We start from the raw sequence: 20,350 nt of genomic DNA, 5'->3' as shown, positions 1-20,350 counted from the left end.
AAAATGTCTTTGCCATTTATCCTCTTGATCTTTCACTCAAAATATTAAGCAAAATCTAACCTTTAATTGAAGTAAAAGGATTGAAAGAAAAAAATACTTATAAAATATTGTCAAAAACGTGTGCCACATATTGCCATCCCTAGAAATTCTAATGATTAAAATCTAATTGAAGTATATTCCTATTCCTATTTTATTTTTAACTTCACCTGAGTGATTAGGAGCACTTAAGTGGTCACCGCTGACTTCCTGTCTCACTGGGGTATAAATATGAGGTGACACAGGCGGAATTCTCGTAGTCGTCCATCACTATGGGAAAGACCTGAGAATACAGTAATGATGTGCGACAAAAGGTTGTGGAGCTGCACAAATCAGCAAATGGCTATAAGAAATTAGCTTAACGGATGAAAATGCCCCCGGGCGTCTGGCTGGCATAGTGGTCTGTTCCGTTGCTTACCAACATGAGGATCGCCGGTTTGAATCCCTGTGTTACCTCCGGCTTGGTCGGGCGTCCCTACAGACGCAACTGGCCGTGTCTGCAGGTGGGAAGCCGGATGTGGGTATGTGTCCTGGTCACTGCACTAGCATCTCCTCTAGTCGGTCGGGGCGCCTGTTCGGGGGGGGTAACTGGGGGGAATAGCGTGATCCTCCCACGCGCTATGTCCCCCTGGTGAAACTCCTCACTGTCAGGTGAAAAGAAGCAGCTGGCGACTCCACATGTATCTGAGGAGGCATATGATAGTCTGCAGCCCTACCCGGATCCATTTCCATTTTCAGGGCACTAGTTAAGAAGTTTAAAATAACTGCAATGTCAGAATCTGCCTGGAAGAGGACGTGTGTTGAAACTGACCCCACACAGAGTGAGGAGGATGGTTCATGTGGCCAAAGAATCGCCAAGGATCACACTTGGACAATTGCAGACATTAGTTGTGTGTTTGGGTCAGAAACTCTCCGAAACTACGATCAGACACCACCTACATAACAACAAGCTGTTTGGGAGGGTTGCCAGGAAAAAACCCTCTGCTGTTATCCAACAACAAATCAAGCGCCTAGACTTTGCCAAACGTTACTGGAACTTTCAATGGGACTGCGTTCTCCGGTGAGATGAGACCAACATAGAGCTTTTTGGCAACAAACACCAGAGGTGGGATTGGCGTAAACAAAAGATGGCTTCGCAGAAAAGTACCTCATCCCCACTGTAGAGTATGGTGGTGGATCTTTGATGTTGTGGGGCTGTTTTCTTCCAAAGGCCCCGGATACTCTGTTAGCATACAAGGTATCATGGACTCCATCAAGTATCAGCAGATATTAAATCAAAACCTGACTGCCACTGCCAGGAGGTTTAAACCGGGCTGTGGTTGGACCTACCAGCAGCACAACGATCCAAAGCACACCTCGAAATCACCACAAAAATGGTTCACTGACCACAGAATCAAGGTTTTGCCATGGCCATCCCGGTCCTCTGACTTAAACCCCACAGAAAACCTGTGGGATGAGCTGAAGGATCTGGAGAGATTCTGTATGGAGGAACGGTCTCAGATCCCTTGCCATGTGTTCTCCAACCTCATTACGAAATATAGGAGAAGTCAGTTACCTTGCCAAAGGGAGGCTGCACAAAGTATTAAATGATGGGGTGCCAATAATTGTGGCACACGTTTTTCAGAAAAATAATTGCTTCATGATAAGAATTTATCTCAACTCAGGTTCAAGTTATTTCCTTTCAATCGTTTTGCTTCAATTACAGGTTTGACTTTGAGCGAAAGATCAAGAGGATAAACAATAAAGAATTTTTTTCAAAGCCCCTTTTGCTCATATTTACATCAAGGGGGGGCACAATATGTTATGGGTGACATCTTGGATTTAAAAATGGGTTGAAATATCAGAAAGTGGAATCAGTTCATCTGAATACCACATTTACTGACAGAAACGTTTCATCACTCATCTAAGTGACCTCTTCAGTCTCAGCTGACTGCAGGTATCCCACCCTTATAAACAATACAGCGGCATAATGACAGAAACCAACGACCGGTTTCATATGCAAACTGCCGTGACCATTAACTAGAGTTACAATGGCCATGTGTACTATTCACAGAGGATTGGGGAATAGTTGCAATCACAGCATTGTAAGATGGCAATAGATGTACTCCTAGCTTCCCCCCGGGTCAGTTTAGACTGAAGAAGTCATTTAGACGAGTGACGAAAAGTTTCTCTCAACAAATGCTGTGTTCAGATGAACTGCTTCAACTTTCTGTGATTTCCTTACCTGGATTACTGAGCATGCATTAAAGAAAATGGGTTGAAATAGTTGGGGGGGGGGGGGGGGGGTGGCCAAACCAGTTGGTAAACATGTATGGGCTGCTTTTTCGCCCATTGAGGTTGGGGAGAATATAAACTATCAGTATTGGACAGTGATGCTAAGCAAGAGAATGCTAACCAACATTGTCTATGATGATGAAATTCTATTTTGGTGATGCAAACATCGATTGTGGCCATCCAGTCAAACCAGGTGGCAATCAATGATGAAGTCCTCAGCAAAGCTAAATTTGGTGGAGCACGACATTGAAGTTTCAAGTGGCCCATTTTTCTGACAGAAGGTACACCATCTCTCTCAAGTGACAGTCGGTAAAAGCGTGGAGCGGCCAAGCAGAAATTAACCTCAGACTGGTGGCGGGCTGAAGGTGACATATCTGACAAGTGTCATGTCACACCTTTGCAGCGAAGCATCGGCAGCAGATTTGGGCATCAGCAGCTTTGGCACCTGCAGAAACCACTGCAGTGATAATGGCATCACATTTCCCTTACAATAACAGGAGGCAACCTGAGTCCTGTTAAAAACAATCTGCCTATATTCAACTAGAGTCAACTGGATTTTTATATTGTGTCAGTAAACAAAAACCCAGTTACTTAGTACGGACCTCACAATTCAGGCTATATGAAATGAGAAGACGAGTGCAAAAATTTGTTAATATGGTATGTACATGCATGAAAAATACATTTAAAAAATCTGGTTTCTGTCAGGTTTTTCTGTGGTTCAAGTCCATAAAAACAAGCTAAAGCTTAAAACCTGAAGTGACGGTATGCCTATATAAATAACCAGAATTGTATATTTAAGTATGTGTATACACTCACTTAACTGTGGAGTAATTTTGGTTGGCAGTCACCACTAGCACACACACACTTATAGCAAAACTATTAAGCTACTGAATGACCCTTCAGTTATACATCAGCACTTTGTCAACTGCACAGTTATGCTCTGCACAATTGTGCACGGACAGCAGGCTCTTCAGTGCAACGTCCCTGTGCTCCATCACTGTTATACTTCACAGTTGTTTCTTCCCCCTCCTTTTTCTCCCCAATTATACCCAGCCAAATTCCCCACTCTTCTAAGCTGTCTCGGTCACTGCTCTACCCCCTCTGCCGATCCGGGGAGGGCTGCAGACTACCACATGCCTCCTCCGATACATGTGGAATCGTCAGCCCCTTCTTTTCACCTGACAGTGAGAAGTTTCACCAGAGGGACATAGCGCATGGGAGGATCACGCTATTACCCCCAGTCCCCCCCCCCCCGACTGACCAGAGGAGGCGCTAGTGCAGCGACCGGGACACATACCCACATCAGGCTTACCACCCGCAGACACGGCCAATTGAGTCTGCAGGGACGTCCGACTAAGCCAGAGGTAACACAGGGATTTGAACTGGCGATCCTCGTGTTGGTAGGCAATAGAATAGACCACCATACCACCCGGACGCCCCCACAGTTGTCTTTTGTGTCTCTCTGTGTTGTGTGTGCCCTGAAGTCAATTTGCCGTTGTCCTGTCTGAGCACACTGTGACACATGTAACCTGGTTTGGCAGTGAAGTATTAATTCATGAGTCATACAGATACCAACACACTCAAGCACACAGATGCAAACATCAGATCAACTAATAAACTATTCACATTTTCTCAGTTCAACTCAACTTTGTGCTAATGGCTATGTCAGCCTGTTCTTTTCCAGTCAAGGCATTTGCCCTTGTTTGTCTTTTGTACCTTGAAACGTCAACAGCCACCGCAGCGCCACAAACCCCATAAGAAACGTCTCCTCTTGGCCTCTGTTGGTGCTGCAAAAATCAAAGTTTGTGGTTCATATATTTGTTCAGGTGGTTAAACTGAGTCAACTGATAAAATAGATTTATGTATACAACTACTCAGTTCCGCACTGACATTGCAGTTTGTTAAAGCAAACAATGTTTATTACTGAAATCAAATCTAGATTGGATTTTGTCCAAGAAGCACTAACAAACTGCTAATGAATTGTTCAGTTTACTTTAATTAGTAATAAGTCAATAATTACTTTCTTGACAATATCTAATCCATCTTATAGGAGAGTACTTTTTCCTCCTGTATAAGGATTTTGCCTTTCTACAAAATGCCCAAACTCTAGTCTTTTAGTATATCAAAGTTGCATTTTAATTGTATTCCAGGGCTCTCTGTAACATTCAAGTCTTGTAATATTTTAGAACAAGATTATACTGAATGTACTAAGATTGGATACATTTTGACCCGGGGCGATTATAAAGTTTTCAGTCTAAATACACTTATAGAGCTCGACTCATTCCAACACTAGTATTTCCGAGGGCTATAATTACTGTCGTTCTCCTTTCCAGTGTAAATAATACAAGCAGGCCCACAGATTTGTCAGTTGAGGCAAAATTTGAAATAAATTGCCATTTTCAGCATTTTTCTCTCGTAGAAGTTTCTCTCATAATGACCATTTAAATTGATGTAACCCCAGCGGAACGCCCACACTGCAACAGCAGCATCACAATTTAAAATAAGCCTCGAAATCAAATAATAGCCTGTTTCTGTTTGACATGGACTCAAATGAAATTCAATCTTTTGCAGCAATCCTTCGAAAGACAGCGTGATGTAAAGTGTGACATCATTCTGTATTTCATCCTCACCCATATGAAAGGGCGTTTGAACCGAATAACTGCGAGGTGGGTGGAAGGAGTGAAAGTGTTCATTACAACCTGAGCAATGGAGGGGGGGGGGATACAAACAGTGCAAGAGAAACTTGGGTAAAATCCGGTCCATGACAACAGAATCACAACGATGATAGGGATAAGAAAAGTAATTCCAATATTACGATACTCAAAAAACAATTTGTATATTCACTTCAAAGATACTGTAAACCAAAGTGCCTTGTAAACAATAAACAAGGACGCAGTGCCATAGATAGGAAGCACTGCTGCTGTGTGACTTTGTTGGGGGTCATTGTCTCGAGTTTGTAATTGGAAGTAGGTCTAGTATTGACTGCACATTTTCACTTGAGTAGCTAACGTTACACATTATGAACATCATATTGTAACTGGACGCTCCACATGAACATTGTAAAATAGACCCTTCTGCAGCGGTCCAACAGAGCTAAAATTCAATCTAAAGGTCAGTCCTAAAAGACTGATTTGTTTGAACATATTGAGGGTGACAGAGGACGTTTTACTTACATCTCTGTCGATGGCGTTTCTGTGAAACCCTACCTCCAATGAAACCGCATGGGCATGGCCAAGTGATAGAGTACAAGGGGAGAGGCTAGAGCCGGGATCAGACCACACTAGATTTTTGTCTTTCAACAAGGTCACCGTGTCAGATCAGGCAATCATAATGCCATGAATCAGTGGTGCCCAGCCCCTGCTCCTGGAGAGCTACCCTCCTGCCGGTTTTCACTCCAACCCTGATTTAACACCCGGTTCAATTAATCAAGATCTTGGTCAGTAGCTAATTAGTAGAATTAGGTGTGTTAAATTAGGGTTGATGGTTGCTCTCCAGGAGCAAGGTTGGGGTACCACCGCCATAAATTCCTGCCACGTGTTGACACCTGTCTACCGGCAACGCTACAAGTATGACCCCGACCAATCACCACGATCTCGCGCGAGTTCAAAGGTCGTCGGGGAGGAGGGTCAAGAAATTGTCAAAACGCTACGTGTGACGCGGGTGGTGGTGGTGGTGGTGTTCGGAACGAAAAGGGAAGAAAAACGACTTGCCGACGCTACTGCGGCCAGCGCTACTGGGGAATGCTAACCTAGCATAGCTTAACCGGCTACTCACCGGGGTGCTGAAGTCCCTCCGCCATTTTCTCGCCAGCATTTCTCTCTTTGGACTGTCGCGGTTCTCCCTCGAGGAAACGTCAAAAAGACAGGGGTGTTGCTGCCACTGCTCAACGACCCTGTCCTCGGTTTCGTCGTTCCACCCGACAGCGACGGCAGCGTCGCTTTCTCTTCGCCATGTTTACACATGCGCGCCAGAGAGCACTCTGTCATCCTATTGGTTCTTCTTCTTCTTCTTCTAATTCTTCTTCTTCTTCTCTCGGTTACTAGAGGATCATCCTATTGGACAACATCAAGGAAAACGTCATAGGAGATTTCAGACTAGGCAGGAAAATACAAAAAAATGGGGCGTCCGGGTAGCGTAGTGGTCTATTCCGTTGTCTACCAACACAGGGATCGTCGGTTCGAATCCCCGCGTTACCTCCGGCTCGGTCGGGCGTCCCTGCAGACACATTGGCCGTGTCTGCGGGTGGGAAGCCGGATGTGGGTATGTGTCCTGGTCGCTGCACTAGCGTCTCCTCTGGTCAGTCGGGGCACCTGTTCTGGGGGGGGAATAGCGTGATTCTCGCACGCGCTACGTCCCCCTGGTGATGAAAGTGTGGTAATTGGCCAAGTACAACTGGGGAGAAAAGGGGGGGGGGTCCAGAAAAAAAGGAAGAAAATACAAAAAATTCTGACATGGTAGGAATCGTGTAGTCTGAGCCCGGCATAAGAGAGAATAGTGATGGAGGGGCAGAATTTTTTTTTTTCATTTTTCTCAGCGGCCCTGTGATGGTCTGGCGGCCTGTCCAGGGTGCCTCCCCGCCTGCCGCCCAATGACTGCTGGGATAGGCTCCAGCATCCCATGACCCTGGTTGGGATAAGCGGATGGATGAATTTTTCTTAGCAATGAGGATTATAATGTTAATAAAAGCAAAAGAAAAAAAAATTAACGTCTCACAACATCTTACATTTTAAGATGCACTGGCTCACACAACATTTTAGAGTTGACGCCCCCCCCCCCAACACACACACACATCTACAAAGGTGGTACAGCTAAACGTGAGACTGAGTGTCAGTTTGTGAGTGAGTGGGTTAGAAGCCAGGTTCATGAGGCGCTTCACCTCTAAATAAGGACTGGTTAGAGTGAACACAGTAAATAAGGCTTGAACAGCAGAAAGCACCACCATAATCCCACAGGGACTACGGCCACAGAGGAGCCATGTTTTAGAATCATGGGGCTGTTCTTCAGTCAGCCACGGCACAGCGCGTGTGGAGATGTGGTGCCTGTGCAGGATCCATCCCCAGGTGAAACATGCTTGTCTGTACACTGGCAGAGGTTGTGTAGTTGGCAGAGTAAGAAAATCCAGTCAAAATACCGACTTTCTCTGAGTGTGGAGCAGGCCCTTTGAAGACACGTATATCAGAGGCAGTACTCTTACACAGATCTAAGCAACACAGCCAGATATGCATTTGTCTTTCATATATTCCATGTTTTTTTGGGCAGAGTATGAGAGTACGAGTCAGCCTCCCGCTACTTTTAGGCAGAGTGCCTGTTATTTTGATGTATAAGTGGGGACGGGGGTGGGGGACTGAAGGATAAGAAATAACATCAGAAGTTGTGCACATAAAATGGACCCCCACCTTCCTGTCTCTTTCCTTATTATGGTTTGAATTTTTGTCCTCATCTACTCACCCATGCCTCAAGTCCAATAGAAGTGAGTGATTTTATATATATATATATATATATATATATATACACAGACATTGTGACATGAATATAGGAACCACTTTGTGTCAAGTTATATGTTGAACTCGCACCAAAGAGTTTGTTTAAATCATATTGTGAAAATATGAACTCACAATTGATCGCTGCTGTTAACCTTGTGTTACCTTTTCTTCTTATTCTTCTTCTTTCGGCTTGTCCCCCGTTTCCCAGGGGTCGCCACAGCGGATTTGATCATTTCCGTCGGTACCCTGTGAGGGCACGGCACCGACGGCGGTCTTGTCAATCCACCATAATGATTTGGCAAACCGCTACGTTGGAGGCCCTCCCTGATACAACCACTGAGCCTATGGACAAGAAAAAAAAATGACAGTGAGCTAAGAAACGATCAAACATTAGATACCCAGAACTGAAAACCAGTCTAACGCATTTACTTCAGTCAGAAAGGTGTACCTTTTTTTTCTCCATCTTCAGAAGTATCATTTGATTTGTTATAACTGTTTCAGCGCCATTTCTCAGGAAGTTGAATTCACAACACTCTTTACTGGTAGCTCGCTAGCTCGCATAAAGTTGACGGACCCATGATGCCAATTCATTGGCTGTCCAATGAAATCCAGAGTACTGGATGATGTCATCATTACCCGATGCTGATTGGTTTTGTGGAATGGTTTACCTGTTTGTTGAGAAACAAGGAGGAGAGTTTCTCAGGGGGCTTTGGTCATATTTCCACAGCACCATGGGGCCTCGTGTACCAACCGTTACTATGGGCAAATCTGTTCTTACACACCCATGGAATATTTTAGCCCTCAAGATTGTCTGACGGACAGCAGCAAAGCATGATGGTTATTTGTAATTCCTTCCTCCTAACACCTACTGTCCACCTCCCGCAACGAGCATCACCCAGGCCTGCAAAGACATCAGTGTTAGCCAATCAGTGTCTAAATTCAGGGGTTATCCAGGTTCTACACTGGTCCCCGAGACAAACTTCACGGCTAAAAAATCCCGTGGGTGTGTACGCACAAATTTGCCATAGTTAACGACTGAAATACATCAAGATTGGACATGATTTTGAGCTGACTGAATCTTTTTAGATATTCAACAACCGCCCGGCGTTATTAACTGTTGTGCCGTTAATCTACTTTACTCTAATGTAGCTTGAAACAACAGCTCTGTTAATAACCGTCACTTCAACACCAGTCCGCAGTCTGCAACCACAGCTTGACTGCCTCAAATACACCCTGACCCAGAAGAACACAACCTTGCCTTCTGTCACATAACATATGCGGATGGAAATATAATTAACTCGTTGTAGTCGAAGTGCTAACAGCATGTTGACAGTTGCACACTCAGCCTCTAAAATTCGGTGTGCATGCTAGAAATAACTGGCAATGCAGAGGGACACCTCATGAAAATGCCACGTGCAATTAAAAGGGAGAGGGGGGAAACGGCATAGCCCCTAAATAATTCAAACAATGGAGTCTGATCCGACAACTGGCTCCCAAACACAGCAGCGGCGCTGCACTTTCCGCTCGCCATCAGCTTCTTAGGCGGTTTCTATTTGTGGGGGCATCTCAAACTGTCTCACTTGCAAAATTCCAGGTATTCCCATGTAGTTACCGAGCTTGTGTATGTTTACATAATTACTTTGTTGGGTGCATTTAAAGCTGAAACCCTCGCTATTTGCCTGCAAACAAATGTCCTTTCTGGTGCTTTCTGCAGCTGGCGTATCTAAATCATATCCAAATCATTTCACTTTTGCGGTTGCTCGTTTTAAATGTTGCTGGTGAAAATAACACAAGCACACGTTTACATCTTCAGCTCTGAGAAGGACCAGGGAGGTAGCCATGAGACTGAGAAGAGAGAAAGAAGAAGAAGAAAGCCACTTTATCTTGTCATTGTATAGGTTATGTTCTCTGCATCTAACCCATCCTATTGTACAGGAGCAGTGGGCAGCCGCAGCGCCCGGGGACCGACTCCAGTTCTTCGTTCCACTGCCTTGCTCAGGGGCACAGGCAGGAGTATTAACCCTAACATGCATGTCTTTTTGATGGTGGGAGGAAACCCACGCAGACACGGGGAGAACATGCAAACTCCACACAGAAAGGACCTGGGACGGCCTGGGGTTCGAACCCAGGACCTTCTTGCTGTGAGGCCACAGTGCTAACCAGGAAGATATAGAAAGACAAGCTTGTAAAAGACCTCAGCTAACAGCTAATAAATTCGTCAATCGCTGTAACCGGAGGCCAGTCGTTAGCTTCTGGGTTTAGTTTTAACAGTGGGTTAGAAACCATTTATTTCTTTGGGGGTAGAGAAGGTGCCGGTGCAAAAGCACTGGAGCCTCTGGTGCACTTTAAAAGGATGTCTGGGACTGATTGCTCAAATACCGTTGTATCGTATTATTATCGCCACAGCAGTCAGCAGGTAAAAGAAAAATGACAGGGCTGCAACACGTTCAGCACCGTAGCTTAAAATATTCATTTGCCTCACCACCCCACGAGCGTACATTAGGGGTTTTCTCTTTGTCGAAACAAGGCTGAACAACACTGAGAAAAACCAGCATGGTGACGTATTTATTCTTCTTTTTCTGTATTGGGATTTTGGGCGTCCGGGTGGCGTGGCGGTTTATTCCGTTGCCTACCAGCACGGGGATCGCTGGTTCGAATCCCCGTGTTACCTCCGGCTCGGTCGGGCGCCCCTACAGACACAATTGGCCGTGTCTGCGGGTGGGAAGCCGGATGTGGGTGTGTGTCCTGGTCGCTGCACTAGCGCCTCCTCTGGTCGGTCGGGGAGCCTGTTTGGGGGGGGGGGGGGATAGCATGATCCTCCCACGCGCTACGTCCCCCTGGTGAAACTCCTCACGGTCAGGTGAAAAGAAGCGGCTGGCGACTCCACATGTACGGGAGGAGGCATGTGGTAGTCTGCAGCCCTCCCCGGATCAGCAGAGGGGGTGGAGCAGCGACCGGGACGGCTCGGAAGAGTGGGGTAGCTGGCTGGATACAATTGGGGAGAAAAAGAGGGGGGGGGGGAGCTCCATTTTCCCATTGACTACTGTAGCAATGATGGGGGGGGGGTTAGAGGGGAATTGGGGCATTGTCTAAGAAGTACTTTCAGTCAGACTCATTCATATTATTTCTCGGCTGTGCGAGAATATCATCCTCAAAACTAGTCGATAAAAGTGGCTCTCAACAGGTTTAATTTTCTGTAAAGCAAAAAGACTTGCGGCCCAACATGACTGACGAGCCCGATTTGCCCTTCACTAGTTTCCGTGCAATGTGACTGCGACATGTGTGCGCTGTGATGTGTATTGTTCAGCCCTAATTGAGACAGACGGCCGGGAGGCCGAGAGGGACGGTGATACAGGTTTTGATTTCAGACGAGCAGGAAATCTACATAACCACCGGGCCGAGTCCGAGGACCCAAACCTTCACCCCCTCGTTTTTTGTTTCGACAGCGCATCATGTCAGAACGGGCACCTGCGAGGTCGTGGCGTTGCATCGCTGCTGCAACAAGAACAAAATCGAGGAACGCTCGCAAACCGTCAAGTGCTCCTGCTTTCCCGGACAAGTGGCCGGCACCACCCGAGCAGCCCCGTCCTGTGTAGATGGTACGTTCCAGCCGCATACATCATGTGCAATTCTCTGTGTCCTTTTTTTTTTTCCCTTCTTCTTCTTTTGGCCAGTGGGCTGTTCCACAACACCTAATGGTTGGTTCTGCTGAAGTCATCAGTCTTCGGTAGTAAACCACCTGACTTGCTGCAAGTTAAATTGCATTAAGGGGGTGCTGCAAACCCACTTACAGTCATCCACAGTGTGCAGGGTCAAGATTTATTATTTGCAATATAAGTGCCCTAATCTGGGGAAAAGTTTGTTTCCCTGAATATGGAAAGTTTTATGGGTTTAGCTGGTATCTGTACCGCACCGACGGTCATTTTACAAACATCACAGGCTCGACACCACAGGCAGAGTCGCCCACAGGGACATGGAAGTCATACTGCGCTGCTATATTTGAAAAATAAAAAAAAAACCCAAAGCAATTAGACCAGTGATCAGTTTGAAGGGGATATTTCATATTTAGCATTGAGTGATCTGTCCCGAAAGGCTTTTCTTTAAAGTCACCGGCCCTACGAGGTCTGCATCACATGGCTCCTCCACAAGATGGGGGTTGTGAAGGATGGTCAGACATCCCCAAAAGTGGTCTTCGTTGGACAATCAAGTATTTGCCATCATTCAAAATTTCGAAAACAAAGAGTGCCAAATCTGAAAAGGGGCAATCATTTTGTGAAAGGCCTTCAAAGGTCGAAATAACCTACCACCCATCGCCGGTTCGAATCCCCGTGTCACCTCCGGCTTGGTCGGGCGTCCCTACAGACACAATTGGCCGTGTCTGCGGGTGAGAAGCCGGGTGTGGGTACGTGTCTTGGTCACTGCACTGGCGCCTCCTCTGGTCGGTCTGGGCGCCTGTTCAGGGGGGAGGGGGAACTGGGGGGAACAGCGTGATCCTCCCACGCGCTACGTCCCCCTGGTGAAACTCCTCACTGTCAGGTGAACAGAAGCGGCTGGCGACTCCACATGTATGGGAGGAGGCATGTGGTAGTCTGCAGCCCTCCCCGGATCAGCAGAGGGGGGTGGAGCAGCGACCGGGACTGCTTGGAAGAGTGGGGTAAATTGGCCGGATACAACTGGAGAGAAAAAGGGGGGGAAAATAACCTTCTACCCCTTTCAAAGTACCGTGAAATTGATTCATTTTGTACTACTGTTTGAGCATTTCATAAAAGTAGATGTACTTTTTTCTCTTCAAATGGTGCACACACCATGAAGAAACAAACTGGGCGTCACTAAAAGAAATCCAAATCCCTTCGCTCTTCTTTTCCTCGCCTTTGTGCATGCTGCCCATGCCAGACAACGTCGCAGGGTCACGTCGTGGTAAAACTGTACTCTTGTAACTCTGAGTATTTTTATCACATCAGAGGTCCGAGAGACTCCCCCTCTTTCTTTTCATCAGAAAACCAAGGGAGGAGGTAGGAAGAAGAAAGCTGACATCATGAAATAAGTGTGAAGACGGCAGTGCAGTAATCTATTCTGCTGAGAGAATTATTAAGCCTAACACACTGTTGGGCTTTCACACACTAACACTCTGTACAACACTCCTAACAACTGGTCTGGTCTTCTAGTACGCCCTGCGTCTTAGCGGGATGTTTTTGGGACTTTTTTTCCTCATAAACTGTTTTGGTGTACACACTGTCTAATTTGGCTTATTCAGAGACCATGTATTAGCACGAAATAGCTCATCATATTTTATTGTATTTACTTGATATTATTTTAGGCTCTGAGACCTTTCTTGTTTGCAGTGGTGATGGACAGGTTGACGGACGAGGTCAGGCAGGAGTCTCCGTGGACGATGATGTTTGCGATGACATTGTGATCTGTAGTGAGAGTAGGGTGCAGGTGGAGGAGAGCCTGCAGAGGTGGAGGTATGCACTGGAGAGGAGAGGAATGAAAGTCAGTAGGAGGAAGACGCGACACATATGTGTGAATGAGAGGGAGGACAGCGGAATGGTGAGGATGCAAGGAGTAGAGGTGATGAAGGTGGATGAGTTTAAATGCTTGGGGTCAACCATCCAAAGTAACGGGGAGTGCAGAAGAGATTTGAAGAAGAGAGTGCAGGCAGGGTGGAGTGGGTGGAGAAGAGTGTCAGGAGTGATTTGCGACAGAAGGGTACCAGCAAGAGTTAAAGGGAAGGTTTACAAGATGGTTGTGAGACCAGCTATGTTATATGGTTTGGAGACAGTGACACTGACGAAAAGACAGGAGGTGGAGCTGGAGGTGGCAGAGATGAAGATGATAAGATTTTCACTGGGAGTAACGAAGAAGGACAGGATTAGGAAGGAGTATATTAGAGGGACGGCTCAGGTTGGACGGTTTGGAGACAAAGCAAGAGAGGCAAGATTGAGATGGTTTGGACATGTGTGGAGGAGAGATGCTGGGTATATTGGGAGAAGGATGCTGAATATGGAGCTGCCAGGGAAGAGGAAAAGAGGAAGGCCAAAGAGGAGGTTTATGGATGTGGTGAGGGAGGACATTCAAGTGGCTGGTGTGACAGAGGAAGACGCAGAGGACAGGAAGAGATGGAAACGGATGATCCGCTGTGGCGACCCCTAATGGGAATGCCGAAAGTGGTAGTAGTAGTAGTAGTAGTAGTAGCTCATCATATTTTATCACATGCATGCAGTCATAACAGGCAATCACATCCCAGACACTTCCAAAGAGGCCCTTGAAGGAATTTTTAGCACCTATGAATAACTTAATGATAATAATAATAATAATCTTTATTGTCCACAAATGTGGAAATTTGCCTTTGGCTTCACAGGTTAAAACATCAGCCAACTTTGGTCGCTGGCGACCGCAGGCTGTGAAGTCAATGACCCAGAAGATCACTTAGCATGCTAATGTGTCAGACGCCCGAATCGGTCGAGACGGCCACTTCAATTTGGTCTGGAAGTTTTTGCCTAAAGTCTGCACCCAATGCATGTGACCTATTGTTTGACATTTCAGTATTGACGCTCTTTGCAAATTGCTGCTGTGTGCCAAGGCCCCTCCAAGTTTAAAGCACTCCATGGGGCCGCTCAGGATGAAAAAGCTCAGCACTTAACCTTTTAATTTTCTTTCTTTCCATCAGCGGGGATTACCTCAGCTCTGTTCCCTGTACGAGGCAGACCTTCTCTTTATGCCGAGGTGGATCAGCTCTAGTCCCTGTACGAGGCAGACCTTCTCTTTATGCCGAGGTGGATCAGCTCTAGTCCCTGTACGAGGCAGACCTTCGCTTTATGCCGAGGTGGATCAGCTCTAGTCCCTGTACAAGGCAGACCTTCTCTTTATGCCGAGGTGGATCAGCTCTGTTCTCTGTACGATGCAGACCTTCTCTTTATGCCGAGGTGGATCAGCTCCAGTCTCCGTACGAGGCAGACCTTCTCTTTATGCCGAGGTGGATCAGCTCTAGTCCCTGTACGAGGCAGACCTTCTCTTTATGCCGAGGTGGATCAGCTCTAGTCCCTGTACGAGGCAGACCTTCTCTTTATGCCGAGGTGGATCAGCTCTAGTCCCTGTACGAGGCAGACCTTCTCTTTATGCCGAGGTGGATCAGCTCTGTTCTCTGCACGAGGCAGACCTTCTCTTTATGCCGAGGTGGATCAGCTCTAGTCTTTGTACGAGGCAGACCTTCTCTTTATGCCGAGGTGGATCGGCTCTAGTCTCCGTACAAGGCAGACCTTCTCTTATGCCGAGGTGGCTCAGCTCTAGTCCTGTGCGAGGCAGACCTTCTCTTTATGCCGAGGTGGATCAGCTCTAGTCTCCGTACGAGGCAGACCTTCTCTTTATGCCGAGGTGGATCAGCTCTGTTCTCTGTACGAGGCAGACCTTCTCTTTATGCCGAGGTGGATCAGCTCTAGTCCCTGTATGAGGTAGACCTTCTCTTTATGCCGAGGTGGATCGGCTCTAGTCTCCGTACGAGGCAGACCTTCTCTTTATGCCGAGGTGGCTCAGCTCTAGTCCTGTGCGAGGCAGACCTTCTCTTTATGCCGAGGTGGATCAGCTCTAGTCCCTGTACGACGCAGACTTTCTCTTTATGCCGAGGTGGATCAGCTCTGTTCTCTGTACGAGGCAGACCTTCTCTTTATGCCGAGGTGGATCAGCTCTAGTCTCCGTACGAGGCAGACCTTCTCTTTATGCCGAGGTGGCTCAGCTCTAGTCTCCTTACGAGGCAGACCTTCTCTTTATGCCGAGGTGGATCAGCTCTAGTCTCCGTACGAGGCAGACCTTCTCTTTATGCCGAGGTGGATCAACTCTGTTCTCTGTACGAGGCAGACCTTCTCTTTATGCCGAGGTGGATCAGCTCTAGTCTCCATACGAGGCAGACCTTCTCTTTATGCCGAGGTGGATCAGCTCTAGTCCCTGTACGAGGCAGACCTTCTCTTTATGCCGAGGTGGATCAGCTCTAGTCCCTGTACGAGGCAGACCTTCTCTTTATGCCGAGGTGGATCAGCTCTGTTCTCTGTACGAGGCAGATCTTCTCTTTATGCCGAGGTGGATCAGCTCTGTTCTCTGTACGAGGCAGACCTTCTCTTTATGCCGAGGTGGATCAGCTCTAGTCTCCGTATGAGGCAGACTTTCTCTTTATGCCGAGGTGGATCAGCTCTAGTCTCCATACGAGGCAGACCTTCTCTTTATGCCGAGGTGGATCAGGCACAACATCTAAAGAGGAAACCAGATCTCAGTCGCGGTTTTCAGATTATCGATCTGCAAATCTGTTTGTTTAACCCCCAAAAGAAACTATCAACATATCTCACCAGCACATAAAACTAACACAAACTCAAATAAAACTAACACAAACTCAAAGAAAACTAACACAAACTCAAATATAATCCTTTTCTCCTCCACCTGTACACTTCCAAAGCATCACTAAGTGGAGATGTAACCCTTTTTTGTGCCCTGTAATCAATATTGCCATGTCAGGTCACTGTGATTTTGTTTTTGTTTTTTTTGTATTTTCCCCCCTTTTTCTCCCCAGTTGTATTCGGCCAATCACCCCACTCCTCTGAGCCGTCCCGGTCGCTGCTCCACCCCCTCCGCCCATCCGGGGAGGGCTGCAGACTACCACATGCCTCCTCGATACATGTGGAGTCGCCAGCTGCTTCTTTTCACCTGACAGTGAGGAGCTTCACCAGGGGGACGTAGCGCGTGGGAGGATCACGCTATTCCCCCCCAGTTCCCCCCCCCCCGAACAGGCGCCCTGACTAACCAGAGGAGGCGCTAGTGCAGCGACCAGGTCACATCACCCACATCCGGCTTCCCACCCGCAGACACGGCCAGTTGTGTCTGTAGGGACGCCCGACTAAGCCGGAGGCAACACGGGGATTCGAACCAGCGATCCCCGTGTTGGAAGGCAACAGAGTAGACCGCCATGCCACCCCAGACGCCCTAGCAAACACTTTTCATCAGACTTTTCCACGACTGTAAGGCCGCAGTGTTTAATCCAAATCCTTTCCGTTGTGCTCTTCAGACATCTCCCCGGTTCGTCTCTCTGTGAACTGCGGGGTGACGTCATCGGCGGCGGCGTGATGACGCGTCCCGTCGTTACTCTGACACTTGTAGAGAGAGTCGAGAGGAGAGCATTTCATTATTCAAGAGTTCGTTCTCTTCACAGCTAGAAACCGGGCCCCGAGCCCCAGACTGCACGGGAAGGTAAGCGGGAGGAAGATTGAAACACCGAAATACCAGATGAATTGTGGGATATAGTCTTTTAAACAGAATTCCCTCACCTTCCATCAGTTTAAGGAGCTCTATAATCCAATTCCAAGTCCTTCACTGATCCAAAGCCAAACTCTCGAGGTTCCAAGGAGTGTTTGCTGTAACCGGCCCCCGCCACCTTGTTTTGTCTCTCAGACGTCCAACTGCGTCTCGTTCTAGCAGCCAGTTTATGACACGCCGTCTACGGTTTTATGAAGGCCTATGCAATATTCACATTTCACTGCACTTCTTAGGGTTGGCCACTCGTATATTAACCATCGTTGGGATATGGACAGCCTTTGAGCTTTCACATCATATTGGTAAGATGCCTTATAATGCTGTAATGGAAGGAGCCCACCTGCCCTGCTTTTACACACTGGAAATGGGACGTCCCATACTGTATTAAAATGAGGTAATACACTTTTGGGGGTCTGTCATAAAGTTTTACAATATTCGGCAACCTTTCCTAAACTTTGTCAATACGACTGAGGCGGATAGGCTTATTGTATGAAGCCGTGCTCAAACCATGTACATTTTCCCTTTTTTCCCCCTTTTTTCCTAGTTTTCCTTGTTACTACCTGGATTTCATGTCAAATCTGGTGCAGGTGATGGATGTGTGTGTGTGTGTGTGTCTGTGCAGGGCAGCAGGTTTAGAGGGGTTGTGTTCTGATCCCGACTAACTGTGTTGCATTTGCATTGTTATCCATTTTATAACACTTATAATAAAAAAAAAAACCTTGAAAAAACAAATGGGACCCATCAAATCAGGAAACAACAACCTCTGCTCCACCTCTCATCTAACTCAAACACACGTCTCGTCGTCTCCTCTTCAGTTGCCGTGGTAACTGTGTCCGCCATCTCTCTCCTCCCCTCGCACTGCAGCCTCGATAGTGGAGCAGAAGTGGTGGTGTCAAATGCAGCCGTGCCTCGACGGAGAGGAGTGTAAAGTTCTCCCCGACCTGAAAGGCTGGAGCTGCGCCACGGGGAACAAGATCAAGACCACTAAGGTAGGTTCTGGAAGGAGGCGCCTCGCCGCCGCGAGACACGGTGACCGGGCCGACCTTTCAAAAACCCGACGCCGTCCGAGGTCAACCGTGGCACGGCTCCTATTGCGGCTGTCCGCCCGGCCATTAACGCTAACTAAAGTGCCCAGTGTTTGGCAGTTATTGCCGAGACCCCCGTGGGGCTAAAACGCCAACGGGCTAGCATGTCCCCCTTTAGCACTTCCAGGCCATTTCCAGCACCCAAACTGGCCAATTACTCACTCCAGTTACTTGCTTTTAAGGCGGTAACGTGATGCCAGTATCCTTCAATGTGTTATGACGACCCCTAGACTTGTGTTCTGCCTCTTCCTCTGTGTGTTCAATTATTTAAACCGCCCTCATCACACCTGCTTGACGCCTGCAGCCATCGATTCGGGGAGATGTCGCGACCTTAAAATGGGCTGGGCTTTTGTCTTTCTATTTATCCTCCCGGTGGTCGTCATCTCAGCCGATGTACCGATAAACTGATCAAACCAAGACACCGTTGCATGTAAATGGGTCAGAAAACTTCAAGAGGGGCTCTGTTCCAGCTTTCTTTTTTTTGGTTGGTAAATTAGTGTAACTACTGTATGTACATGAAACACGCTTTTTTCACCAAAGGTTGTTTTGTTTCATCGAAACGCCTTTCGGTTCCCACACCCTCCTCTAACGAACCAGGCTGTTCGGGATCAAAAATGCTGTTCTATCGCATTATTCACGAGCCGCCTCCCTGATTGGCTGGCAGTATTTCTGGCCCCGCCCCTTCCCTTGCCAGAAACAGTGGCTGGCCAACAAGAGGCTACCCTGCTGTCAGCGTGGGCGGCCTTATGTAAAAATCTGGGTTGATTGGTCCAGGTGTGACGTCACTCCGAGGCGCACTTTTGATTGGCTTGTTCAAATGGCGCCATTTAGACCCATCAAAAAGCTGGGGAAACACAGATGCTACGTAAACGCTGTGGAAATATGGACATGGTATTCCTCTCCGACAGCAAAATCCACCCAAAGACTAACCAAACCTTTAACCATAACACACCCCCCCCTTTATGTTCAGTTATTGTATCCGGCCAATTACCCCGCTCCTCTGAGCCGTCCCGGTCGCTGCTCCACCCCCTCTGCTGATCCGGGGAGGGCTGCGGACTACCACATGCCTCCTCCCATACATGTGGAGTCGCCAGCCGCTTCTTTTCACCTGACAGTGAGGAGTTTCACCAGGGGGACATAGCACGTGGGAGGATAAGGCTATTCCCCCCAGTCCCCCCAAACAGGCACCCCAACCGACCAGGACACATACCCACATCCGGCTTCCCACCCGCAGACACGGCCAATTGTGTCTGTAGGGACGCCTGACCCAGCTGGAGGTAACACGGGGATTCGAACCGGCGATCCCCGTGTTGGTAGGCAACGGAATAGACCGCTACGCTACCCAGACGCCCCAGTTGTGAAGGATTCTTACTTCCCGTGTGCAACCAATTTATCTTCCATGACATCATTTCCCTGCAGGTATCCACACAGTGCATATGTCCATCACCTAACGCCCCCCCCCCCCCCCTTAAGATGTTGTTTTAAAACAGGTGCCTCTGCATAACCCTGTCCCACTTGGACATACGTCTCACCAGTATCCCTTATAACAGTACTTCAATCTAAATTCTCATAATGAAAAACATAATTTCTTCCTGCTGGCCATATTCTAACAGACATTCATACCCGCTTTAACTCCGACAACATGAACACAGGTGAACCGATCTCCCGGTCTCCTATACGCGGCACCTTTCTGCTTCATGAATACTGAAAAGGTTCTTCCCTTCTTTTTCCTCACATCTCCATACATGTGCAACATGGGACAGATATCACCGGACAGAGACCAGCTTTGGTAACCTCACACGCCTGACCGTGGGACCAAGGTGAGCGGCTGCTCTTCATTTCTGAACACTGTGTGAGTGACCTGAAATGTCGACCCGTTGTTGTTTATTGTACTCTTGATATTCGTTATCTGAAATGGCAACGTCACACGTGGTGTTAGTTTGTCTCCGCACAGTACAAACAAAGTTTTGAAAAATGCTCACCTGTGGGCTCCAAAAGAGGTGGTGTGGAGATTCACCGCTTACAGTTTATAATCGGACGTTGGACTACCTCAAAACGCCTGGTCCTGGGTCATCGGTCCCGGGTCATCGACCGGGTTTGAGCCAGCAGCACAGTAGGGGTGAAAAATTTAATGGCAAACAGCACAGCAAAGAATTACAAATAATTCCCCAATAACCC

General features: G+C 47.5%; 1 protein-coding gene across 1 annotated transcript; it reads left to right on the top strand.

Moving 5' to 3' along the window:
* Positions 1–1,278: 1,278 nt before the first annotated feature.
* On the top strand, positions 1,279–19,965 carry LOC130109109 (chemokine-like protein TAFA-1). The gene is made up of 4 exons (XM_056275850.1): positions 1,279–1,582; positions 11,240–11,392; positions 17,952–18,076; positions 19,936–19,965. The coding sequence occupies exons 1-4, from the start codon at positions 1,279–1,281 to the stop codon at positions 19,963–19,965; spliced, it is 612 nt and encodes a 203-aa protein (XP_056131825.1).
* Positions 19,966–20,350: the final 385 nt, after the last annotated feature.

This window comes from Lampris incognitus, chromosome 3 (assembly GCF_029633865.1).
Source record: "Lampris incognitus isolate fLamInc1 chromosome 3, fLamInc1.hap2, whole genome shotgun sequence".
NCBI classification, from domain to species: domain Eukaryota; kingdom Metazoa; phylum Chordata; class Actinopteri; order Lampriformes; family Lampridae; genus Lampris; species Lampris incognitus.
The sequence above is the reverse complement of the archived record's forward strand: the minus strand, read 5'-3'. Positions and strand labels throughout refer to the sequence as shown.